The sequence below is a fragment of the Thamnophis elegans genome, chromosome 2, assembly GCF_009769535.1.
Source record: "Thamnophis elegans isolate rThaEle1 chromosome 2, rThaEle1.pri, whole genome shotgun sequence".
Taxonomy (NCBI): domain Eukaryota; kingdom Metazoa; phylum Chordata; class Lepidosauria; order Squamata; family Colubridae; genus Thamnophis; species Thamnophis elegans.
This window is the reverse complement of record NC_045542.1, coordinates 48,530,067-48,550,381: the sequence shown is the minus strand read 5'-3', so window position 1 is coordinate 48,550,381 and position 20,315 is coordinate 48,530,067. Positions and strand designations below refer to the sequence as shown.

At 41.5% G+C, this 20,315-nt stretch overlaps 1 protein-coding gene across 1 annotated transcript in view; it reads left to right on the top strand.

The window, feature by feature from the left end:
* The first annotated feature begins 10,886 nt into the window (after window positions 1-10,886).
* PGS1 (phosphatidylglycerophosphate synthase 1) overlaps window positions 10,887-20,315 on the top strand; it is a 44,470-nt gene continuing 35,041 nt past the window's right edge. The window contains 1 exon segment of the mRNA XM_032209609.1: window positions 10,887-11,039. Coding sequence (XP_032065500.1) covers window positions 10,894-11,039 — 146 coding nt within the window. The 5' untranslated portion in view covers window positions 10,887-10,893.

Genomic DNA, 20,315 nt, shown 5'->3' with positions numbered 1-20,315 from the left:
CTAAAAGCCTGGAGACTATAGGTTGTAGTCCTGCCTTAGGCACAAAAAGTGGCTGGGCTAGTCACTCTCTCAGTCCAACCCACCTTACAGGGTTGTTGTGTGGGTAAAAGAGGTCTGGAGTATTAGGTATATTTGCAAGCTTTACTTATAAAAATACTAAAGCTGGGATAAATATCTAACAACTACAAAAGTGTTACTAGAAATGGATCAAATAAAGTCTAAAACTACAAATACACATTGAATTATTATAGCAATAGTTCTGTTTCTTATGCAAAATATTTGGCAGAAAATAATGTGGCCCCATCTTCCCTGTATTTCTCTGTGCTCTGTGCTGGTTGCATGACAAGTCCGCATTATTGTATGTTAGACGGAGTTCTTGGCAGGTGTTCCCTACCATGTCTGAATGTTCCAGCATCAGAACTCCACTGTAAGTCTCCTGTAAGTATCTCTTTCCCCAGCGAGAGGGGATCACAGATGCGGTAAGCCTGAACTTGGGAATAAGCAGTGTCTGTTGTATATGCTGCAATACAGGGAGGGAGTTTTCCTTGCCCCATAGCAGCTGCCCATGAGCAGTCAGGAACAAACACCAGCAAGCAGTTCTGGGAAGTGAAGCTGCAACAGCAGCTGCTCCAAAATGCAAACAATAAGATGCTGCCTAGAGTCTTCCAGGAGGAGAAGCAAAGGGCAGAGAGGGGGGGAGGGGGGGAGGAACCATCCCGGGTGCTGTTAAAGGGAAGGAATGAAAGAAGTCTGGTACTCTGGTGCTTGTTTTAAATAAATAAGCCAGAGCTGAAGATGTACAGGAAGGCTGGAATCTTAATCTGAGATTGTTGTTACTAGGTGTTGACAGGTTGACAGCACTAAAGCAGGCATATTAAGGGCTAACAGATCTGGGTTACAAAACTCCAGACTACCAATTAATGACAATAAAAAGACTGGGGTTTTTTTCATATCTCTTGACTGCTATCTAATGGTCATCTAGATTTCTGCAGCATAGATCTGGTATCCTGTCTGTGGCAGACGATGTCTGAATTGCATCCCATCTGGACATTTACTGTGCATGCTGCTGCCAGAGCCGCTATATGAATCCAGATAATTAAACACTGTGTTAATGGGGCTTAGTCTCATACCAGACCTCTGGTATGAGACCACGTACTATATGAATTGCATCTTCATGCATGGAGGTGGGATAAGAGACAAGCTAATGATCCTCCACAGTTCTATTTTATTTTTTCTTCTGAAACTGCTGTCCTTCCACTGAGGAAACAAAGCCTAGTATGATCCTGCTACATGCTGCATTTTTCGAAGTATAAGACACACTCCCCCCCCCACCACCACAAAAGAGGGTGAAAATTTGGGTGCATCTTATACACTGAATGTAGGGCTGCCCACCCTCCAAATGCACACATTAAAAGGCCTCGGTGATAGGATCTGATCTCCTCTTCTTTTTTGGGGGGGAGGGGTGTTGCTGAGAACATATGACTGCTGATAACCAGGGAGAGGTGAGAGGGGTAGAAAATCTGTGTTTGCCTGTTGATCAGCATGAAGGAAAGAGTATGAGTAATTATTGGTTTATGGTATTCTTCATGCATTCTCTGTATTTCAAGGCTGATTTAGCAGAAGTATCATGGGTGAGTTTCAAGCTTATTTTCGAGACAGAAATGCTGGTGATGGGAAGCACCTGTTGTTAGTTCATCTATGGCAATATGCTTCATCAAAGTAGTAAAGGGCACACTAATCCTTTCTCTCGAGATGTACCTAAAAGAAGGCAGAGGGGTAAGGTAAGCATCACAAAGCACTCTTTTTCCTAAACACAATTCGTTGTTCAAAGGTTAAAGCAAGTGAGACATGGATAATCTGTACTGGAATTTTCTGACTTTAAAAATATGTTTTCATTATATTACTTTTAATTTTAAAGCAACTCAAGCTGGGGAGAAATTTAGTGTTAATGAGGTCAACAGTGACAGCAGTTCAACCATTTAAAATACTTCAGCTGTGCTCTATTTCCAATCAAAACTCCATCCCATTTTATATAACAGCAGCCTGCTGATATATTGTATTTTTCGGAGTATAAGATGCACATTAGTATTTGGGGAGGAAAATAAGAAAAAAAAATTCTGCCTCTGCCTACCAGTATCCATTGATATTCATCTGGCTAGCGACCTTAGCAAACAGCCTGGTCAGCTTCAGCACATTATCGCAGCCTGATTCAGCATGAGCAACTGATTGACAGGTGGATCGGCTTCCCAGAATACCCCCAATCGCTGTCCCGAGAGATGACTGTTTGCAAAATAGGATGCTGGGGGACAAAATATTATATACAAAATAAAACCATTACAATCTTTCAGCTTCTTCCCACCCATTTGGTTACAATTCCTTTGTTGCATTTAAACATCTGTGAAGAAGAAATTTTACACAGTCTAATTTGCAAAATTTTAAATGAGCTTTTGAATTTATTTACATGCTAGAGTAGGAAGGCAGATCACTATATAAGCCATTTCTCTATTAAATTGTCATAATCATGAAGTCAAATAGGAATGAAGTTCAATTCAGGGGAGACTTTCTCTTTTCTGCTGCTTTCAGTTTAGAGGATGTGTTATCAGATTAAGAGAGTAGCCAGGTCAATTGTACAATATATTCCAGGCTAAGTCCTTAATTTATGACCTTTTCACATTCCTTTTACTCAAAAAATTCTCCTTTCTCATTCAGGTGATAGAAATGATGATAGCATAGAGCACGGGTTTCAAACTCGATCACATCCCGTGATATCCCGTGATATATTGTGACATTTTTTGCCTTTGTGGAGCTGGGGTGGGCTGGCCTGTGCATGATGCATCCAGCTCACGGGCCACCGGTTTGACACCCTGGCATAGAGGAAAACTAAGGGAAGAAGCAAAAAAAAAAAAAAGGCACTGTTTTGCTAATATGCCGTTCTTGCTACCTAATGTAGCACGAGTTACACAGGATACCTTACTTTGAAACCATTTGTGGAAGGCATATTAATACCATATTTTGAAATAGTTAGATATTTTATGATATTAAGTACTAACAAACAATTATAGTAGTGCAAATAGTGTAAGGAGGACAATCAAGAGATATAGTCTATAAATAAAAAGATTCAGGAATTCAGCTTGCCCTTTGGAAAACCACAGTGGAATTTTCTTTCAGTATCATCCTTCTTTGCAACTATCTTAGAGGTATCTACATTCCAGTGGTGGGTTACGACTGGTACACCCCGGTACAGCCGTACCGGTGCCTGCCGGGAACACTGTGTACCGTTCTGGTATGGTGCTCCGGAGGACTCACCCGCCCGCCCACAGCTGGAGCGTGGCGGAGGCGTTGTGGAGTGTCGCAGGAGGTAAGGATATATGTGTGCGCTGCTCGTGTCTGCGCGCATGCTGCACGCGTTCATGTGGTGGACGCTGGGCCCCATTTCACTGTACCAGTTGCACCGGGATCCCAAACCCACCACTGCTACATTCAGTCAAAAAACTTCCAAAAGTGATAGAATTTTTTTTAAATAGTCAAACATGATTATCATCAAGCTACACTTACAATTTTCAGAGACCCTGGAAAGCCACACCATTAGTTAAAGTGAAATGTATTCTGATACCAAGAGGGCTGACATGTGGCACTAAGCTCAAAGAAGACATAGTGTGTACAGGTAGTCTTCGACTTTCTTACGACTGTAATTGGGACTATAATTTCCATGGCTAAATAAGGCAGTTAAATGAGTGGTGGCCGATTTTACAACTTTTTTTTTTTTATTATGATTGTTAAGTGATTTCGGCATCACCCCCACCCCCACTTTGACTTTTATTGTTGGAAACTAGCTGTGAAGGTAGCAAAGGGCCAGAACCCTGCAACCTTTGTAAATACATGCCAGTTGCCAAGTGTTCAAACTTTGATCACCTGACTGTGAGAGGCTAGTCTTAAGTCACTTCTTTCAGTGCCATTTTAACTTTGAATGGTCACTGAATGAATGGTTTTAAGACAAGGGTTATCCATAATGACTTGTGTCACCATGTGTGACTTCAGCCACTGAATTTTCATTCAGATTTGAAAAACTGTTTCGGGACAATATTTATATTCAGAACAACCCAAGATAATCCCATGGCACTTCAAGCATAACTACATTTATTGTGACGGGGTTATTTATCAGCTGCATCTTAGTCAGATATACTACTGATGAAAGAAATGTCGTTCTGGGTTTGGCTCCAAGTGGGGGAAAAGACACTGGAGACATGGAGGCTGCTTGGAAAGATGGTTTATTGTTGGACAGGGCCACATGGCTTGAGCCCTGAACAGAAAAGGTGATCACATGCTTCAATGTTGGTGGAGAAAAAGAGAAGGGCTGAGGGAGGGGCTTGCTAGGCTTTTTATAACCTGTTCAGTCCCACCTCTCTGTTTCCTGTTCCTGTGTAAGAAATGTATTCTGATTGGTTGTCAGACTCCCATGGGGCCATGCAGGGGCTACACTCTAGGCTGTGTTTTGAATCCAGGTATGGATGAGTTCTCAGATGCCATGTGGTCAGTTGAGTAAAGGGCCAATATTATCCTGCCTTTACTCCCATCCCCCCTGGGGCTGCAGTGGAAAAGTCTTTATTATGTAAAAGGGACTAGCCTGGCCTTCTCAATGGCCCATTAACAGTGGGGATGGTCAGGAAGCTACAGGCAACTATTCTGTCTTTTAAAACACTTTTCTTTCTTTTCACATCCAGAGAAATATTCTACCTTTTCAATATTTCCTAGGATATTTCATTTTTCTGGGAGAGGGCTGGATGATAACTTCCCACACTATTTTGTGCTGTTCTGGACTGCTACAGCAGCAGACCTTAAAAACACCCTGGAAAGGTTTGAACTGGGATGATATGAGTACCTAACAATAGACATTTTTTTTTGTATGGATGTAATTTGGCATGGGGGAAAGAGTGCCTGAGTTAGATTTAGGTGTGCAGAATTAAGACCTCTTGTGTTATGTGGCATTAAGAACTCCGAATGTTAGAGTACTAATGATGGTGTGGTTGTTTTGAAGGAAGTTTTAAGGGCATCCCATTAGATGTTGGGGTGTGAAGCACATCCAGGAGCATATTGGAAATGGAAAGAAAACCAAATTCTAGAGCAGATTCCACCAATCATCCATAGTACAGTTTTGCTGAGAAACCTTTTCTAAGTACCTCAGGCTTATTTTATTATTTACTCAATTGATATCCCACCATTATTATTATTTTTATAAACAAATCAAGACTGCAAACATGTCTAATACTCTGCCTTCCTTCTGTTTATTCTTATAGCCCTTCTTAAGCTTCAAAATCCAATGCAAGAGCAAGATTGTGTTCCAAAAATCCAAGCAGCATCCTCCTACCTCTGCCTCTATAGCTAAGCTCTGTTTGTTGGGCAAGTTTATATCCTATACTAGTATAGGTTAGTCGGTTCACAGTTTACCAGATAGATAGATTTTGACACAATGAAGCATGCATTGTTTTCCCCTTATTACTCAATGCAGCCTTTTGCCAAGTTCATGGTTTTTCAGAGCAAGGGAACAGGCCTAAGGAGATATTTCTCATAAAGTCAGAAGACACTCAAAAGACAAACACAAAGGGAGGAGCAAATAAATGCTTGTCTTAAAGAAATGATTAGCACTGATGGGAAAAATGAATTAGGATATAAATTATACATTTTTTTCAATATTTCAGGTAATCTTTTCAGTGGTTTTCCTAGAATAATAGGCTAAAACACAGTGTTAACTACCTTATTAGGTACGTAGTGTTTAGATGTTCTAACTGAAATAAGATTACGGTACTTTTTGAAGAAAAAGCAGACTTGTATTGTGATGCCATTTTATTCTTCATGAAGTAACCTGTGCTGAGAAAACAGATGCCTCTATTATCATAAGTTAGATTAACTGTCTCTCTTATTATAGGCCAGGCCCATTATGTCCCTCACAATCAGCCAATACCATGCTAGCAAAGTTTGGTGACATGACAATTTTTGGCCACGAAAAATTTAAACTCAGCAATGTTTGCGTTTAAACAACATACAAAACCAAACTCATGATTTAACACAAGATATGTGCCCAGTTAATATATCTATTTTCTAATGAAGTCCTGCATGGAATTTGTCTTTTATGTGGAGTTGCCATTTTCATTCCTACACCATAGAAACATCTGGTTAATTGCCACCATCTTAGACCGAGTATTTATACTCAGGATTTTAATTTTTTTTAACTCTCTTAATGAGATTGACACTACCTGTATGCCCTTTGCCTCAGGAATCCCACTATGTGATATTCAGAAATTGCAAGCAAAGCCGGTGTTTTCATAAAAAGCACCATGTGTTGTATTTTAGGGATAACTCCATAAATCCTCAGCCCTGTGTAGAATATGAGAAACCAAATATAGTTTCATCAAGTTTTTACTTGGGTTTCTATTTTGACACTGTTCTAAAATAAACTACTGTTAAGGACTTGCCAAGAGGAACATGATAAGGAACCTCGATCCCTTCCAAAGGTTCAGTATCTATTCCGGCTCTGCTCACCTCTGCTTCTGATATTGTCCCATGTATGTGCAGCATACTCAGCCAATTATAGAATGCATATTCTGCCACATAGCAGCTGGAAATCTGTTTTGCCAGAGCAGTGGCGGTTTGCTCTCCTCACTAGCAAAATCCCTGGGTTGATTTGTTCTCTAGTGAAAGCTGGAATTTTTCTGAGGCAAAGCTTTATAGTGGGAAGACCCTACCCAACCACAGTGGGGACAGTTAACTGATTGGAAGGTTTCTTGAGGGAAGGACTTTGAAGCATACTAAGGAGATCTTAGGGGAGCAGGTTATTAATCTTTGCTTTCTCTTTAGCTTCAACTGAAAGGGAGAGAATGCTAAACCAACTTAACCCATTTGTTTACTATCTTCCATTTTAAGAAATCTTTTGGTCAGATTCCTTGCTAAACTAAATAAGTTGTTTTTTCTTCTTGTCCTTTATAGTCTTATATAAGGAGGAAGTTCCTCATGTTTAACCTCAGATCATGGTATTTTAAAAGAAAAGATTTGAAAATCAATATTTTAAAATAAAAAAGAAATTTCACTTTTAAAGTATTTAGATTTAAGAAATATATTGTAGATGGCAATACTAATTTTTGTTATTGCTTTAAAAATATGTTATGGGGAAAGAAATGAAAACATCAAAACTGTTTTGCATACACATTCTTAACCTGCACTCCGGCTGAATGGAAACTTCTTCCAATAGCATTTTAATGCCCAGCTGCCAGATGTGAAAACCACAATGACAAAATGAAAGGGCACGTTCCTTAAAAAGAATGTCATTTGTTTTTGTCAATTGCCTGTGGGCATACAGCAGAAAGATATTTTGAGAATGAAAGGCATTGGGAAATTTTCAATGGGTTTGCCTTAGGGTGAATTATAGACTTACTGCCCATAACAGTCCTAAATCAGGATTTCCTGCCTTTGTTTGATCTGATAAGGGACAGTCGCATTAAAGTCCCAAGCTCAGAAATTGACTGTGGAGAGAGAAGATCTGGTTTCAGCAGGGGGGAAAAATCTTTTGACTTGCACTCTACAAAAAATCTAATTTGTTTGAGAAGTGATTTGGAGATTAGTAGATTGCAAAAGCTTTGATATCTGTTGGAGACTGTGGGTGAAACCTTTCTTTCGGAAAGTAAAAGGTTTTCTATTCCTTGGTGCTGGGAAAGCAGCTGAAGCTCTCTAAATAACTATTGAACTACTTCAAGATACAGTAAATGGAAACTCAAGCTGCTGCACGGTACAGAAACAGTTTATCTGGCTGCTATAGCTATGTTTGAAAGTTGGGATCCTGAGATTGCTTATGTAGAAGGAAGCTCCATAGAATCCTTTGGAACATATGGAGTCCTTGGTACTCTCTGAGCTTGGTTGTTTGCTTACAGATGTTTCATTATCTGACTAGGTAGCATCATCAGTGCTAGTGAGCATGGGGTTTATTCCAGAGGTGGGTTGCTGCGGGTACGGCCTGGTATGGCCGTACCGGTAGTGGTCGGGAGCAGCTGAGAGCATACCGGTACAGTGGCTTGTTTGGCCCACCCACCCGCCCGCGCTCTATAGCTGTTTTTGTGGCAAATGGCAAAGTGTGCAAGTACACAGCATGCGGTGCCTGCGCGAGCCCCAACAAACAGCTGGTTGTCGCAGGGGCGGTGGATTGCACATGTGTGCGTAGCGCTCATCAGGTGCATGCATAGTGCATGTCCGGTTTGTGCATGAACAGACTGCGATCAGCGTACCGGTAGCGACAGTAAGAGCAACCCACCACTGGTTTTTTCCCCTATTTATAAACAGAAACTTGCCTTGCCTGTTTCGGTGGGGTTTGTGTGGTTTCTCCTTAGCAGTTCTTTGATTAGGCTATTGTTTTCTGCTTGATTGATTGTTTAAGGGGGTTAATCCCTGCTTCTATGGGTATTGGCTGCTGGAGAGGATATGTTCTGATCTTTTTGTTTTCCCCCTTAGCTTTTCTGTCTCTTTTGAATGATAAATAAATATAGTTCATTTCTATGTACCTGTTGCAGAGGTGGGTTGCTCCCGGTTCGGCCAGGTTCGGCCAAACCGGTAGTGGTATTTTTGCCTTGGTCACAGAACCGGCAGCGACCCAGTATAATTTCAAAAGGGTTTAAGTTCTCTAATTTTCCCTTCTTTGTCTCTGACTGAATAAACTGAACAAAGAAAAAAACAACAACCATGTGTCTTGCATTTGATTTTCTTAGTTCCCCTCCTGGGAAGCCAGTAGAGAACATCAGAAATTATTTTCATGTGACTGTGACTTGCTGCGATGTAATCAGTTGATCGATTGGGTTGTGATCACCTGACTTGGGAGTACTGCAACAGCCACAACTTTGTGGGCCAATTGTAAGTTCCTCTTAGTTGGAGCTGCTGTAACTTTGAACAGCTGCTGAATGAATGGTTGCTGAATGAATACTAGTAGTTCCAAAAGCATGCAATATACATGTTATCATTTTTGTCTTCAGTCTAATAGACAAGTTCAAACAATGGCAATTTATGCTTTGTCATAACCTTCTAATTTGGAATTTCCAATTCATAAATTGGAGATATGGCTTCTGTTTAATACTTCCACATACATTGAAGAGGCTAGTACAGGGGTTTGTGGTACTCATAAGCTTTTTAGTAATTCTGACCTAGTTTCATTTCTTAATGCTCAACATCAAGATTAAATGCAATTCATAGTTTCTAGATATTTTGAACTACAACTCCCATTCATTATGCTGATTGACATTATTCAAATTTATTAAAAAAACACTTGGGTTTCTATCACTGCTATGTTCTATGCATTTATAAGAATAAGCACAATTGACTTAAGTGGGAATGACTATGAAGTAAAAAAAACTTTTTAATCTATAATTTCCTATAATTTAATCTATAATTTCAGTCAATTTAGTTCTGTAAAACATAGAGATATGTACTTAATCTCTGAAATCATTACTGTATGTGTGTAATATACGGACTGGGGGGGGGGGAGGACCAAAACCATTTTGCTTAGTTTTCAATTCCCTCAACTCAGCATCTGTAATAATACTCAGATTGGATCTTTAAAATGTATGGTACAATGCAGTACAGCACAACTCTATAGACATTTTTTTAGGGCCAAATTATACAGATTGTCCTTGACTTACTGTACTCAATAATTAAGATTAGGCTGCTGCTATCAGATTTGGACTATAACAATCCAGACAACTCTTATTATCCCAGAGTCAGCTGCCTATCTCCTGATTTCTGCAACTCAAGTAAAGTAGCCTTGGATTAGCCCTTGGTTAGTTGCAGAGATATTGTCTTAAAATAAAAGCCAATTCCAGTATGTGTGTTAGATTTATAGCGTATCTTTTCTCCGGGAATTCAAAGAGGATGTGTCAGATAGGTTGGGTTGACAGTGAATAGGTGGGTGACTTGAGGGTCTCTACTATTATCTGCCTCGATATCTAATCCAGACTGGATCATGTATAGTATTAGTAGTGCTACTACTTCATGGCTTTATGATGAAACACAACTCGAGCTGGAACTAGTCTGAACAAGCAGCTGCCCAAAAAGTCAACACAGTCCTAGGCTGCATTGAGAGGGATAGAATCAAAATCACGTGAAGTGTTAATACCACTTTATAATGCCTTGGTGAGACCATATTTGAAATATTGCATCCAGTTTTGGTCTCGCCACCATGTAAAAAAAGATGTTGATAATCTAGAGAAGAGCAACAAAGATGATTAGTAGACTGGAACCTAAAACATAGAAAGAACGGTTGCTGGAACTGGGTATGTCTATTTTGATGAAAAGAAGGACTAGGGGAGACATGATAGCAATATTCCGATATCTCAGGGGTTGCTACAAAGAAGAGGGAGTCAAACTATTCTCCAAAGCACCTGAAGGCAGGACAAGAAGCAATGGGTGGCAACTAATCAAGGAAACAACTTAAAACTAAAGAGAAATTTCCTGACACTTAGAACAATTAACCCAGGGCTCCCCAAACTTTGCAACTCGTGGAACAGATGCTGGTTGGAGAATTCTGGGAGTTGAAGTCCACAAGCCTTAAAGTTGCAAAGTTTGAAGATTTCTGAATTTATCAGTGGAATGTCTTGGATTCAGAAGTTGTGGGTGCTCTTTGTCACTGAAGATTTTGAAGAAGATGGACAGCCACTTGTTTGAAATGGGTTCAGGGTTTTCTGCCTGAGCAGGGGGTTGGACTAGAAAATCTCCAAGGTCCCTTCTAACTCTGTTATCCGAATTCTAATCCTAACGCTGAGCTCCCCCCACCTTTTCGCCTTTGTCTCAAAGCCTTCCACCCCCACGACCGGAAGCGGAACCGGCGGAGCTTCAACCCCCGGAAACAGAAGCGGCCGTGTTTCCATGGCGGCAGCGGCCGTAGTTGCGGCGGCTCCCGCGCTCTGGCGGCGGTTGCTGGATTGTTTGCCCCGCGGGAGGCCGTCTCTGGCGGCCTTTTTGGGCAGGCTCTCGGATCGTCTGAGCCGAGGCCGCGAAGGCAGCGCTCGCAGGTGAGGAGGAAGACGAGCGGCTAAAAGCCTGCGCGGGCGCCGCTGGATCTTCGCCTTTTTGCGCTCCGGGAAGTCTCCTTTCCGTCCGCTCATAATTCACCTGCATTCCCACTGGATGCAGTAAATCAGTGAGATGCCGTGGCTTGGGCCGAGTCGGGAGAAACCCACGTGGGGACCGATGCAGTTGGAAGTCTGCAATGGGCGCGCGTCCTCGAAGTGTGTGTAGGATTTGCAGCTTCTTTGATCTCTAATGTTGGGTTGCGCATCTGTTGTTGGTAGAAGCTGCAATTCTGTCCTTTTGGAGCATCCTGGATTGTTGGGTGAAGTTGATCTGAAGCAACCGTAGGCTGGCCTAAGAAGCGATTGTTTTATGTAAGAGGAGAAAAAGGACTTGATTTCTAGACGGATTTGTTCAAGTTGCTTGCTTGGGTTCCATCGATCCAGGCTAGAAATAAGGAGGAATCCACTGACAGCTAGAACAATGAATCCGGCGGAGCGGTTTGCCTTTAGAGGTTATAGGTGTCTTCATCGTTGGATGCTTTTAACAAGAGATTGGACAGCCGTTGGTCTAAAATGCTATAGGGCAGTGGTGAAATTCATTTTTTTAAGGGCTTGGTGGGCGTGGCATGGTGGGCGTGGCAGGGAAAGAATACTGTAAAATCTCCATTATTCCCTCCCCACTCTGGGGCCAGCCAGAGATGGCATTTGCCAGTTTTCCCAACTATTCAAAATTTCTGCTATCGGTTTTCCAGAACCTATCAGAACCTGCTGAATTTCACCCCTGATATAGGGTCTCCTACTTGAGCAGGCGTTTGGACTAGAAGACCTCCAAGGTCCCTTCCGACTCTGTTATTCTGATATATAAAGCCTACATTGGGGAGAGGGGTGGTGGTCTTACAATACGCTGAACCATAAACTGATTACCAAGACTGGTTTGCTTAATGTGCTGTGCTAAAATATGCCCAGTTTGTGCCGTTCTTGGCTGATTTTTTGTGGTCCCTCTCCAATAGGACCTTTGAAAATGGATGAGCTCATTTCCTTCATAATGGGGAGGGGAAGCACAAATTTAGTGTAAAGCCTACCATTAGAATTGCACAGGTAAAAATAAAAACTGTCCAAACTTCTACAATGTCATCTGCATTTTTTAAAATTAGTTTCAGGTTTTCCTAAATGACTTGTACAACTTTAATTAGTTTGAAAGTTTTTTTCTCAGAAATATTTTATTTTGATTCTTTTAATTCTTTTACTAATTGATGTAAATTGGTCAAATTACTTATTAGTAATTTAGGTTCAGAATATAGTCACATTTTAATAAATAATACTTGCTATATCAATTTACTACAGTTCCAAACTTTAATATTCTTTTTTTAATATAAACTTTTTTATTTTTTGTTCTCTATATACAATTATAGGTATACATTCACATAGTTATTCTTCTTCTTTTACATTCATGGTTCTTATACATTTGTCATTCCATTTATAGAATTATAATATTCCATTTGGGTTGCTTTGTTTACCATCCCTCGCCTGTTTTGACACCACCTCTCCCTTTATTTTCTACCTCCTTCCCTTCTCTACTTCCTTCCTTCTTCCTTTCCCTTCCTTCTTCCCTTCCTTCTTCCCTTACCTCTCCCCTCCTCCTCTCTTCCTCTTCCCCTTCTCTCTTTCTCTCCTTCTCCCTTCCATCTTCCTCTCCTCCTCTCTATCTTCCTTCCCTCCTCTTTAATAACTTTAAAACTTGAATATTCTGAGTGTGTCCCACCCTTACATGTTTCCAGGACTTCTGTTATGTCGAAACATTTTTATGAAAAGTTTCAATGTCTTCCTTTATATGAACTTGGGGAAAAGTATAACAAGAAGATGCCTGAAAGACATGAGGCTTTGCTACTTCCTCTAAGTCTCAAAAATAAACTTGGACATGCCATGAAAATTAAAAGGAAATCAAGTCCATTCTGTTTTGCATTAAAGAAGCAAATCCTGGAAGCTTATAGCCAGATTAAGCAAACATAAGATTAATGTGCATTAGGAGCGTTGGTAGGTAAGGCAGGGAGGAAAAATTATTGTGACCTCCAAAATATATGCAAAAAAGCTTATTGGAGCAAACTCTAAAGGACATTAGAGAGTTGCTACATTGTATTGTATTAGGGAAGATGATAGGTTCCTAGACATGAGAATTGACAGCCACCTGGCAAACCAGGTCAAAAACATTGTAGGAGACACTGGGTCTGTCATTGATTTTAAAAAAAACCAAGAATTGCTTTGAAAAAAAAAGGAATGTCAGGGTTCCTTGATATGGGGTAGCTGTATGCAGAAGTGATGTTGTGTGAGGTGTGCTGATTTCCAGGTATCTATATACAGAACATGATGAAGAAGTCACCCAAATTACTCAAATCCACTAAAAACTACCTTATTATTTCTTTTTGGTTCATGTGCGGTCAATCAATCAATCAACCAATCAATCAACCAACCAACCAACCAACCAGAATAGAGCTGAAAGGGACCTTAGATGTTTTCTAGTTCGACCTCCTGTTCAAGCAGGAGACCCTATACCCGGGATGGCGAACCTATGGCACATGCTGGCCAGCTGAGTTCAGCCTTTTTTAAAGGCATTTTTTGCCCTTCCCAGGCTCCAGAGGCTTTATAGGAGCCTGGGGAAGGCGAAAAGAGCTCCCCTCCCTCGAGGCCCTCCAGAGGCTTCAGGAGCTTCCCTGAAGCCTCCGGAGCACAAAAAAAAACCCCGGCCCTATGGGCAAACCGGATGTTCAGGAACTGACTTCCAGTTTGCTCGTAGGGTTGGTTTAAGTCCTCCAGAGGCTTCAGGGAAGCCTCCTGGAGGTCCCTGAAGCTTCTGGAGGGCTTAAACCGAACCTACGAGCAAACCGGAAGTGACTTCCGGTTTGCTCATAGGGTCCTTTTTTGCCCTCTGGAGGCTTCCTGAAGGTCCCTGAACCTCCGGAGGGCTTCCGGGGCAGGGCATGCAAACAATGGAGGGGGGGGGGAAGCACCTCTCATGTGCACATGTGCACTGGGGAGTCGTGCATTGCATTATGGGTGCGGCACGCCCACGCACGACCCCCCCTGCGCTCCCCCTACTTATGGCACACAAGCCAAAAAAGGTTCGCCATCTCTGCCCTATACCATTTCAGATAAGTGACTGTCCAATCTCTTCTTAAAAACCTCCAGCAATGAAGCACCTATGACTTCTGAAGGCAAGCTATTTCACTGGTTAATTGTCCACACTGTTAGGAAATTTCTCCTTAGTTCCAGGTTGTTTCTCTCCTTGATTAGTTTCCATCCATTTTCTTGTTTCTTGTCATGCCTACAGGTCCTTTGGTAAATAAGTTGACCTCCTCTTTGTGGCAACCACTCAAATGCTGGAATACTGCTATCATGTCACCCCTAGTCCTTCTTTTCTCTATACTAGCCAAACTCAAATCCTGCAACTTCATATGTTTTAATCTCCAGGCGTTTAATCATCTTAGTTGCTGTTCTTGACACTTTTTCCAAAGTCTCAACATCATTTTTGTAATGTGACCAAAACTGGATGCAGTATTCCCAGTGTGTCCTTACTAAGGCTTTATGCACCGGTAATAATACTTCACATGATTTTGATTTTATGCCTTTGTTTATACAACCAAGGATTGTATTAGCATTTTTGATTGCTGCCGCAGACTGCTGCCTCATATTTAAGTGATCGTCCACTAGGACTCTAAGGTTCCTCTCACAGTTATAGTTTTTGAACCAGATTTCACCTAACGTGTACTTATACCTTTGGTTTTTCCTGCCTAAGTGTAAAACCTTGCTTTTCTCCATATTAAATTTCATGTTGTTGGATAGGGCCCATTGTTCAAGTCTGTCAAGATCTTTTTAGATCCTGGGGTTGTCTTCAAGAATGTTGGCTATTCCTGCCAGCTTAGTGTCTTCTGCAAATGTGATGAGTTCCCTTTCTATTCCCTCATCTGAGTCATTTATGATGATATTGAAGAGTACTGGGCCTAAGATGGAACCCCACTACTTACTTCCCTCTAAGTAGATATAGTGCCATTAAGGATTATTAGTTGAGTATGGTTTGTCAGGCAGTTACAAATCCATCTGGTGGTGAAGTTGACTATCCCACATTTTTCTAGCTTACCAAGAAGTAGGGTGTGGTCTACTTTGTTGAATGCCTTGCTGAAGTCTAAGTATACTATGTCCATAGCATTTTGATGGTCAAAGTATGAAATAAGATTGATTTGACATGATTTGTTTTTAACAAACCCATGCTGGCTTTTAGTTATAATTTTATTTGTTTCCAGATGTTCACAGATTTGTTTTATTATTTTTTCCAGTATCTTCCCAGGTATTGATGTTAGGCTGATTGGTCTGCAATTTCTGGGGTCTGTTATTCCCCCCCCCTTTTTTTTTACGATGGGAACCACATCAGCTCTCTTACAATCCTTGGGTAAAATTCCTTGGTGTTCCAGGGCTTTTGAAAGATATAGGATATCTGAGATACCATCTGCCAGCTCCTTCAGAACTCTGGGATATAAACCCATCAGGTCCCGGTGATTTATATTCATAAAGATCAGATAGGTGTCCTCTAATTATTTTCTTGCTTATTTTAATTTTTATTTATAGTTTGTCTTTTACAGTTTGGTTTTTGGTAGGTTGGGCTATAGTTCTTTTTGCGTGAAGACTGATGCAAAAAATGAATTAAACAGCTCTTGCTTTCTCTCTACTGCCTGTTACTTCCTTGCCATCTTCAAATGATATACCCAAAAGTATTGTTGAATCTCTGGACAGCAGATGAAAGTAGTCTTTCTGAAGCTGTAGAATTGAGGTCCCCGATCCCTGCTGCACTGACTGGTACTGGTCTGTGCCCCATTGGGAATTGGACAGTATAAGTGGGGGTGAGTATGTAAAGTTTTATAAGCCCAGGTGCAGAATTAGGTTGTGTGCACAAAACCATCCTCTCTCCCTTGCTGTCATCGCCAATCTGTGGAGCCGAAAAGATTGGTGACTGCTGCTGTTGAAGTTCTTTCAGGCTAAAACTCAGAATGAGATATCAAAAACAGCAAAAAGGTTTCCCCCCCCAGTTTTTGTTGAAAATAAAAGGAAAGGCAAGGATGGTATACTGCAAGTCCACATCAGCCCTATCAGGTAAAAGAAAGCCAGGATCATGCAGATGTAAGCTATTTTTATTAGAACCACTATAGGAACAAAATCTTACAAATCTGAATGTGTTATCTATCTTCTTGCTTTTGTTTTCATGAGAATGGGGGTGGGAGGGCACTGTCATATTGGGCTTGTCTGAGGCATTTTCATAATTTATTTGGCCTGGGGTCAGATTTTCTTCATCTGATTGTTACCCTGGTAATGAATCTTCCCTCTGTCCTTCAAGGCCATTCTCTTTATCCACTACAGTCCATTGCAAGGTGAAAGAAATGAACTGCTAATTGATGATTGTGAAGGCAAGTGTTCTTCACTCCTATTTCCTGTTTATCTTCTCTCACAAGGGAGATGGTGCCCTTGTTGGTCATATCATTGGGGGAATGAGGGAACTGAGCTGAAGATAGACAAGTTGAAGTTAAGATAATACTTAAAGATAAGTAAAGATAAAGAGGGAACATGCTCATCTCCATATCTTAGCTGAGGGAGTCAGTGTTGTCCAAAGACAATTTCCGTGGTCATGTGGCCAGCTTTGCTATACGCATGGAACACTATTACCTTCCCACGGAAATGTTGCCTATTTATCTACTTGCATTTGCATGCTTTCGAATTGCTAGGTTGGAGCTAGTACAAGTAATAGGAGTTCACTCTGTTGTGTGGCACTTGAGTGTCTAATCCATGCTGTCAGCTTTCTGTGGTAGCACCGTGGTTAGAATGCAGTACTGCAGGCTTTGTTTGCTGCCTGCCGGCTTTGTTTGCTGCCTGTAGTTTGGCAATTCGAATGTCACCTCCTCAAGATTGGCTCAGCCTTCCATCCTTCCGAAGTGGGTAAAATGAGGACCCAGATTGTTGGGAGTAATATGCTGACTTTTTAAACTCCTTAGAGAGGACTATAAAGCACTGTGAAGGGGTAGATAAGTCTAACTGCTATTGCTCTTTCCAGCTGACAGGCTCAGCACCTTTAACCGCTGAGCCATTGCACCCCCAAGATAATACTTAGTCCTTATCCAGAGGGGGAAGGAGGGTGTAGAGAACTACAAATCTAAGTTTGACATTTATACTAGGCAAGAACTGGTTATTATCAAGCAGCTTCTTTGTGTGTATTTTACAAGCTTGTTATCAATAACAGGTATCAGCGTGGGTGTGTCACAAGCAGTTCATGCTAATCTAACCATATTGCTTTCTTTTATAGAGATTAATAATAATAACAGAATAATAACAGAATGAGTTGGAAGAGACCTTGGAAGCCTTTTAGTCCAACCCCCTGCTCAGGTAGGAAGCCCTATACCAGTGATGGGCAACCTTTTTGGCGTGGTGTGTCAAAAATCAGCAAAAAATCGAGCATAACTTGCGTTGTGTGTCACTTCGACAAAAACATAATTTTGTGCAATTTATAGTTTAAACTACAAAAATGTATAATTGCAATATATAATTGTATTTAATAAACCAAAAACAAATTATTTAACATACCTGCTTAGTAACTTCTTTGTTCATCAGTCGATTTCGTATGTTGCCCTTGATATTATTGAACTTGTTTGGGGTGCCGTGAACCAGGGCTGTGGAGTCGGCTGCTTCCAGCTCCACGTCCTCATCAACATGCCGCTCCAGCCCGCCCCTGCTATGAATATTCCTAGTGACGCGAGGGCGAAGAATATGAATATTCATAGCGGGGGCGGGCCGGAGCGGCATGTTGATGAGGACATGGAGCTGGAAGCAGCAGACTCCACAGCCCTGCCGTGAACTGAGATAAGTGTGGTGCGGTCGTAACCGACAGTCCCAGGAGTAGACTCTCTGTGCCGGCCTGACTGGAGAGAGGCGCGCACTGTTCCCGCGCTCCTCTCCTGCGGGTCCTCCCTCGCCGCGCTGATGACGTGTGTGCGCACGGCACGCACGCCTTACCAGCAGCCCCTGCGCTCAGAAAGGGGCGGCGGCGATACAGTAAGTGAGTGTGGGCGGGGGAGATCACACGTCCCGCCCCCCCCCGTTCCTCCAGCACAGATTCTTTCATCCTTGGCGGCCGTGCAGGAGCCGAGGATGAATCGCATGAAATCCTGTGCGTGTCACCCCAAATGGCTACGCGTGTCAGCACTGACACGCGTGTCATAGGTTCGCCATCACTGCCCTATACCATTCCAGACAAATGGTTGTCCAATCTCTTCTTTAAAACGTCCGGTGTTGGAACATTCAAAATTTCTGGAGACAAATTGTTCCACCGATTAATTGCTCTAACTGTCAGGAAATTTCTTCTTAATTCTAGGTTGCTTCTTTCCTTGATTAATTCCCATCCATTGCTTCTTGTCCTGCTTTCAGCTGCTTTGGAGAATAGGCTGACTTCCTTTTCTTTGTGGCAACCCCTGAGATATCAGAACACTGCTCTCATGTCTCTCCTAGTCCTTCTTTTCATCAAAATAGACATGCCCAGTTCCAGCAACCGTTCTTTATATGTTTTAGCTTCCTGTCCCCTAATCATCTTTGTTGCTCTTCTCTGCACTCTTTCTAGAGTCTCCACATCTTTTCTACATCGTGGGAATCAAAACTGAATGCAGTATTCCGAATATGGTCTCACCAAGGCATTATAAAGTGGTATTAACACTTCATGTGATCTTGATTCTATCCCCTCATTAATGCAGCCTAGGGTTGCATTGGCTTTTTTGGCAGCTGCGGCACACCACTGGCTCATATTTAAGTGATTGTCCACTAGGTCTCCAAGATCCCTCTCACAATTGCTACTATTGAGCTAGGTATGTAGTTGGACCTCAGCAAAGTCTTTGACAGACTGCTTCATATTTTGTTTAATAAAATGGTACAATATGGGCAGGATGATACTCCTGGTAGATGGGTTCACATCATGAACGGCTCCACTTCAGCTTGGGCAGAAGTGTGGAGGGTTATAATATGGTGTCCTGGGCCCTATGCTGTTCAGCATTTTTATCAGTGATTTAATGAAACAGTTGTGAAAGGCCACTTGTAAAGTTTGCATATGGTACAAAATTAGAAGTTCTGGCCAGTACTTTAGATAAGAGAGAGAAAGTTCCAAAAAACCTAGAGAAGAACCGTGAATTGAGATGAATAGCTTGGAATTTGGGGAGGGGGGGGGAGATACAGTATGTAAAGCTCAAGTATTGGATGTGGGAAACCTGGCTTGGCAGTAATGCACATGAAAAGGATATGTCTGTCCTTGTTGGTCAGTGAGACAGGCTACCACATGAAGTAGTGAATTCTCCTTTGCCAAAGATCTTCAGATAACTATATCACCGATCAATGCTAGTGGATTCTGCACTGAGTAAGCACAGAGGGTTGTGCTAAATGACCTGCAAAGTATCTTTTAACTCTATATTTCCATGATTTTTGAAATATGGTTTTTAAGATTCCTATTTAGTAGTGTGTCCATGTGATGCTGGTGAGAGCAAATTTATTTCTTGTACATTTTATTGCCGCTTCTATGACAGTAAAGACTTTTGCGCCCAGGATCACCCAATAATATTTTCTTGCTTTGGATTATTCAAATGTGGGATGTTAACAGTGCTTAAGTGTGGAACTCTCTCATAACTTCTTCGATATGTCCAGGTGGTTTCTTGGCAGCAATAGAAAAATAGTTTCCACTGGCTTTTCCAGGATGTTTTTTCAGTACTTCAGTCCAATCTAGTCTATTCCTAACTAAAGTCTGCTAAGCTTTTAAAAACCAGATAAGATTGGCGCTGTACCGCCACATTTCGTAGTTTCAGTAGAGGAGAATATTTGTAGCTCATGCTTGAAATGATGGGTCCCTGGTGCTCTCTGAGTTTGGTTGTTTTCACACAGTTTGGCTTGATAGTACCAAATCTGTAATACAGGTAGTCCTCAACTTACATCCACAATTGACCTAAAAATTCTGTGGCTAAGCAAGACAGCTGTTAAGTGAACTTTGCCCCAGATTACGACTTTTCTTGCCACAGTTGTTAAGAGACTCACTTGCAGTTGTTAAGTTAGTAACACAGTTGTTAAATGAATCTGGCTTCCCCATTGACTTTGCTTGCCAGAAGGTCACAAAAGGTGATCAAATAGTACCAATTCAGTAATTCAGGTAGTCCTCGATTTAGAACCACAGTTGAACTCAAAATTTCTGTTGATAAGAGAGGCAGTTGTTGA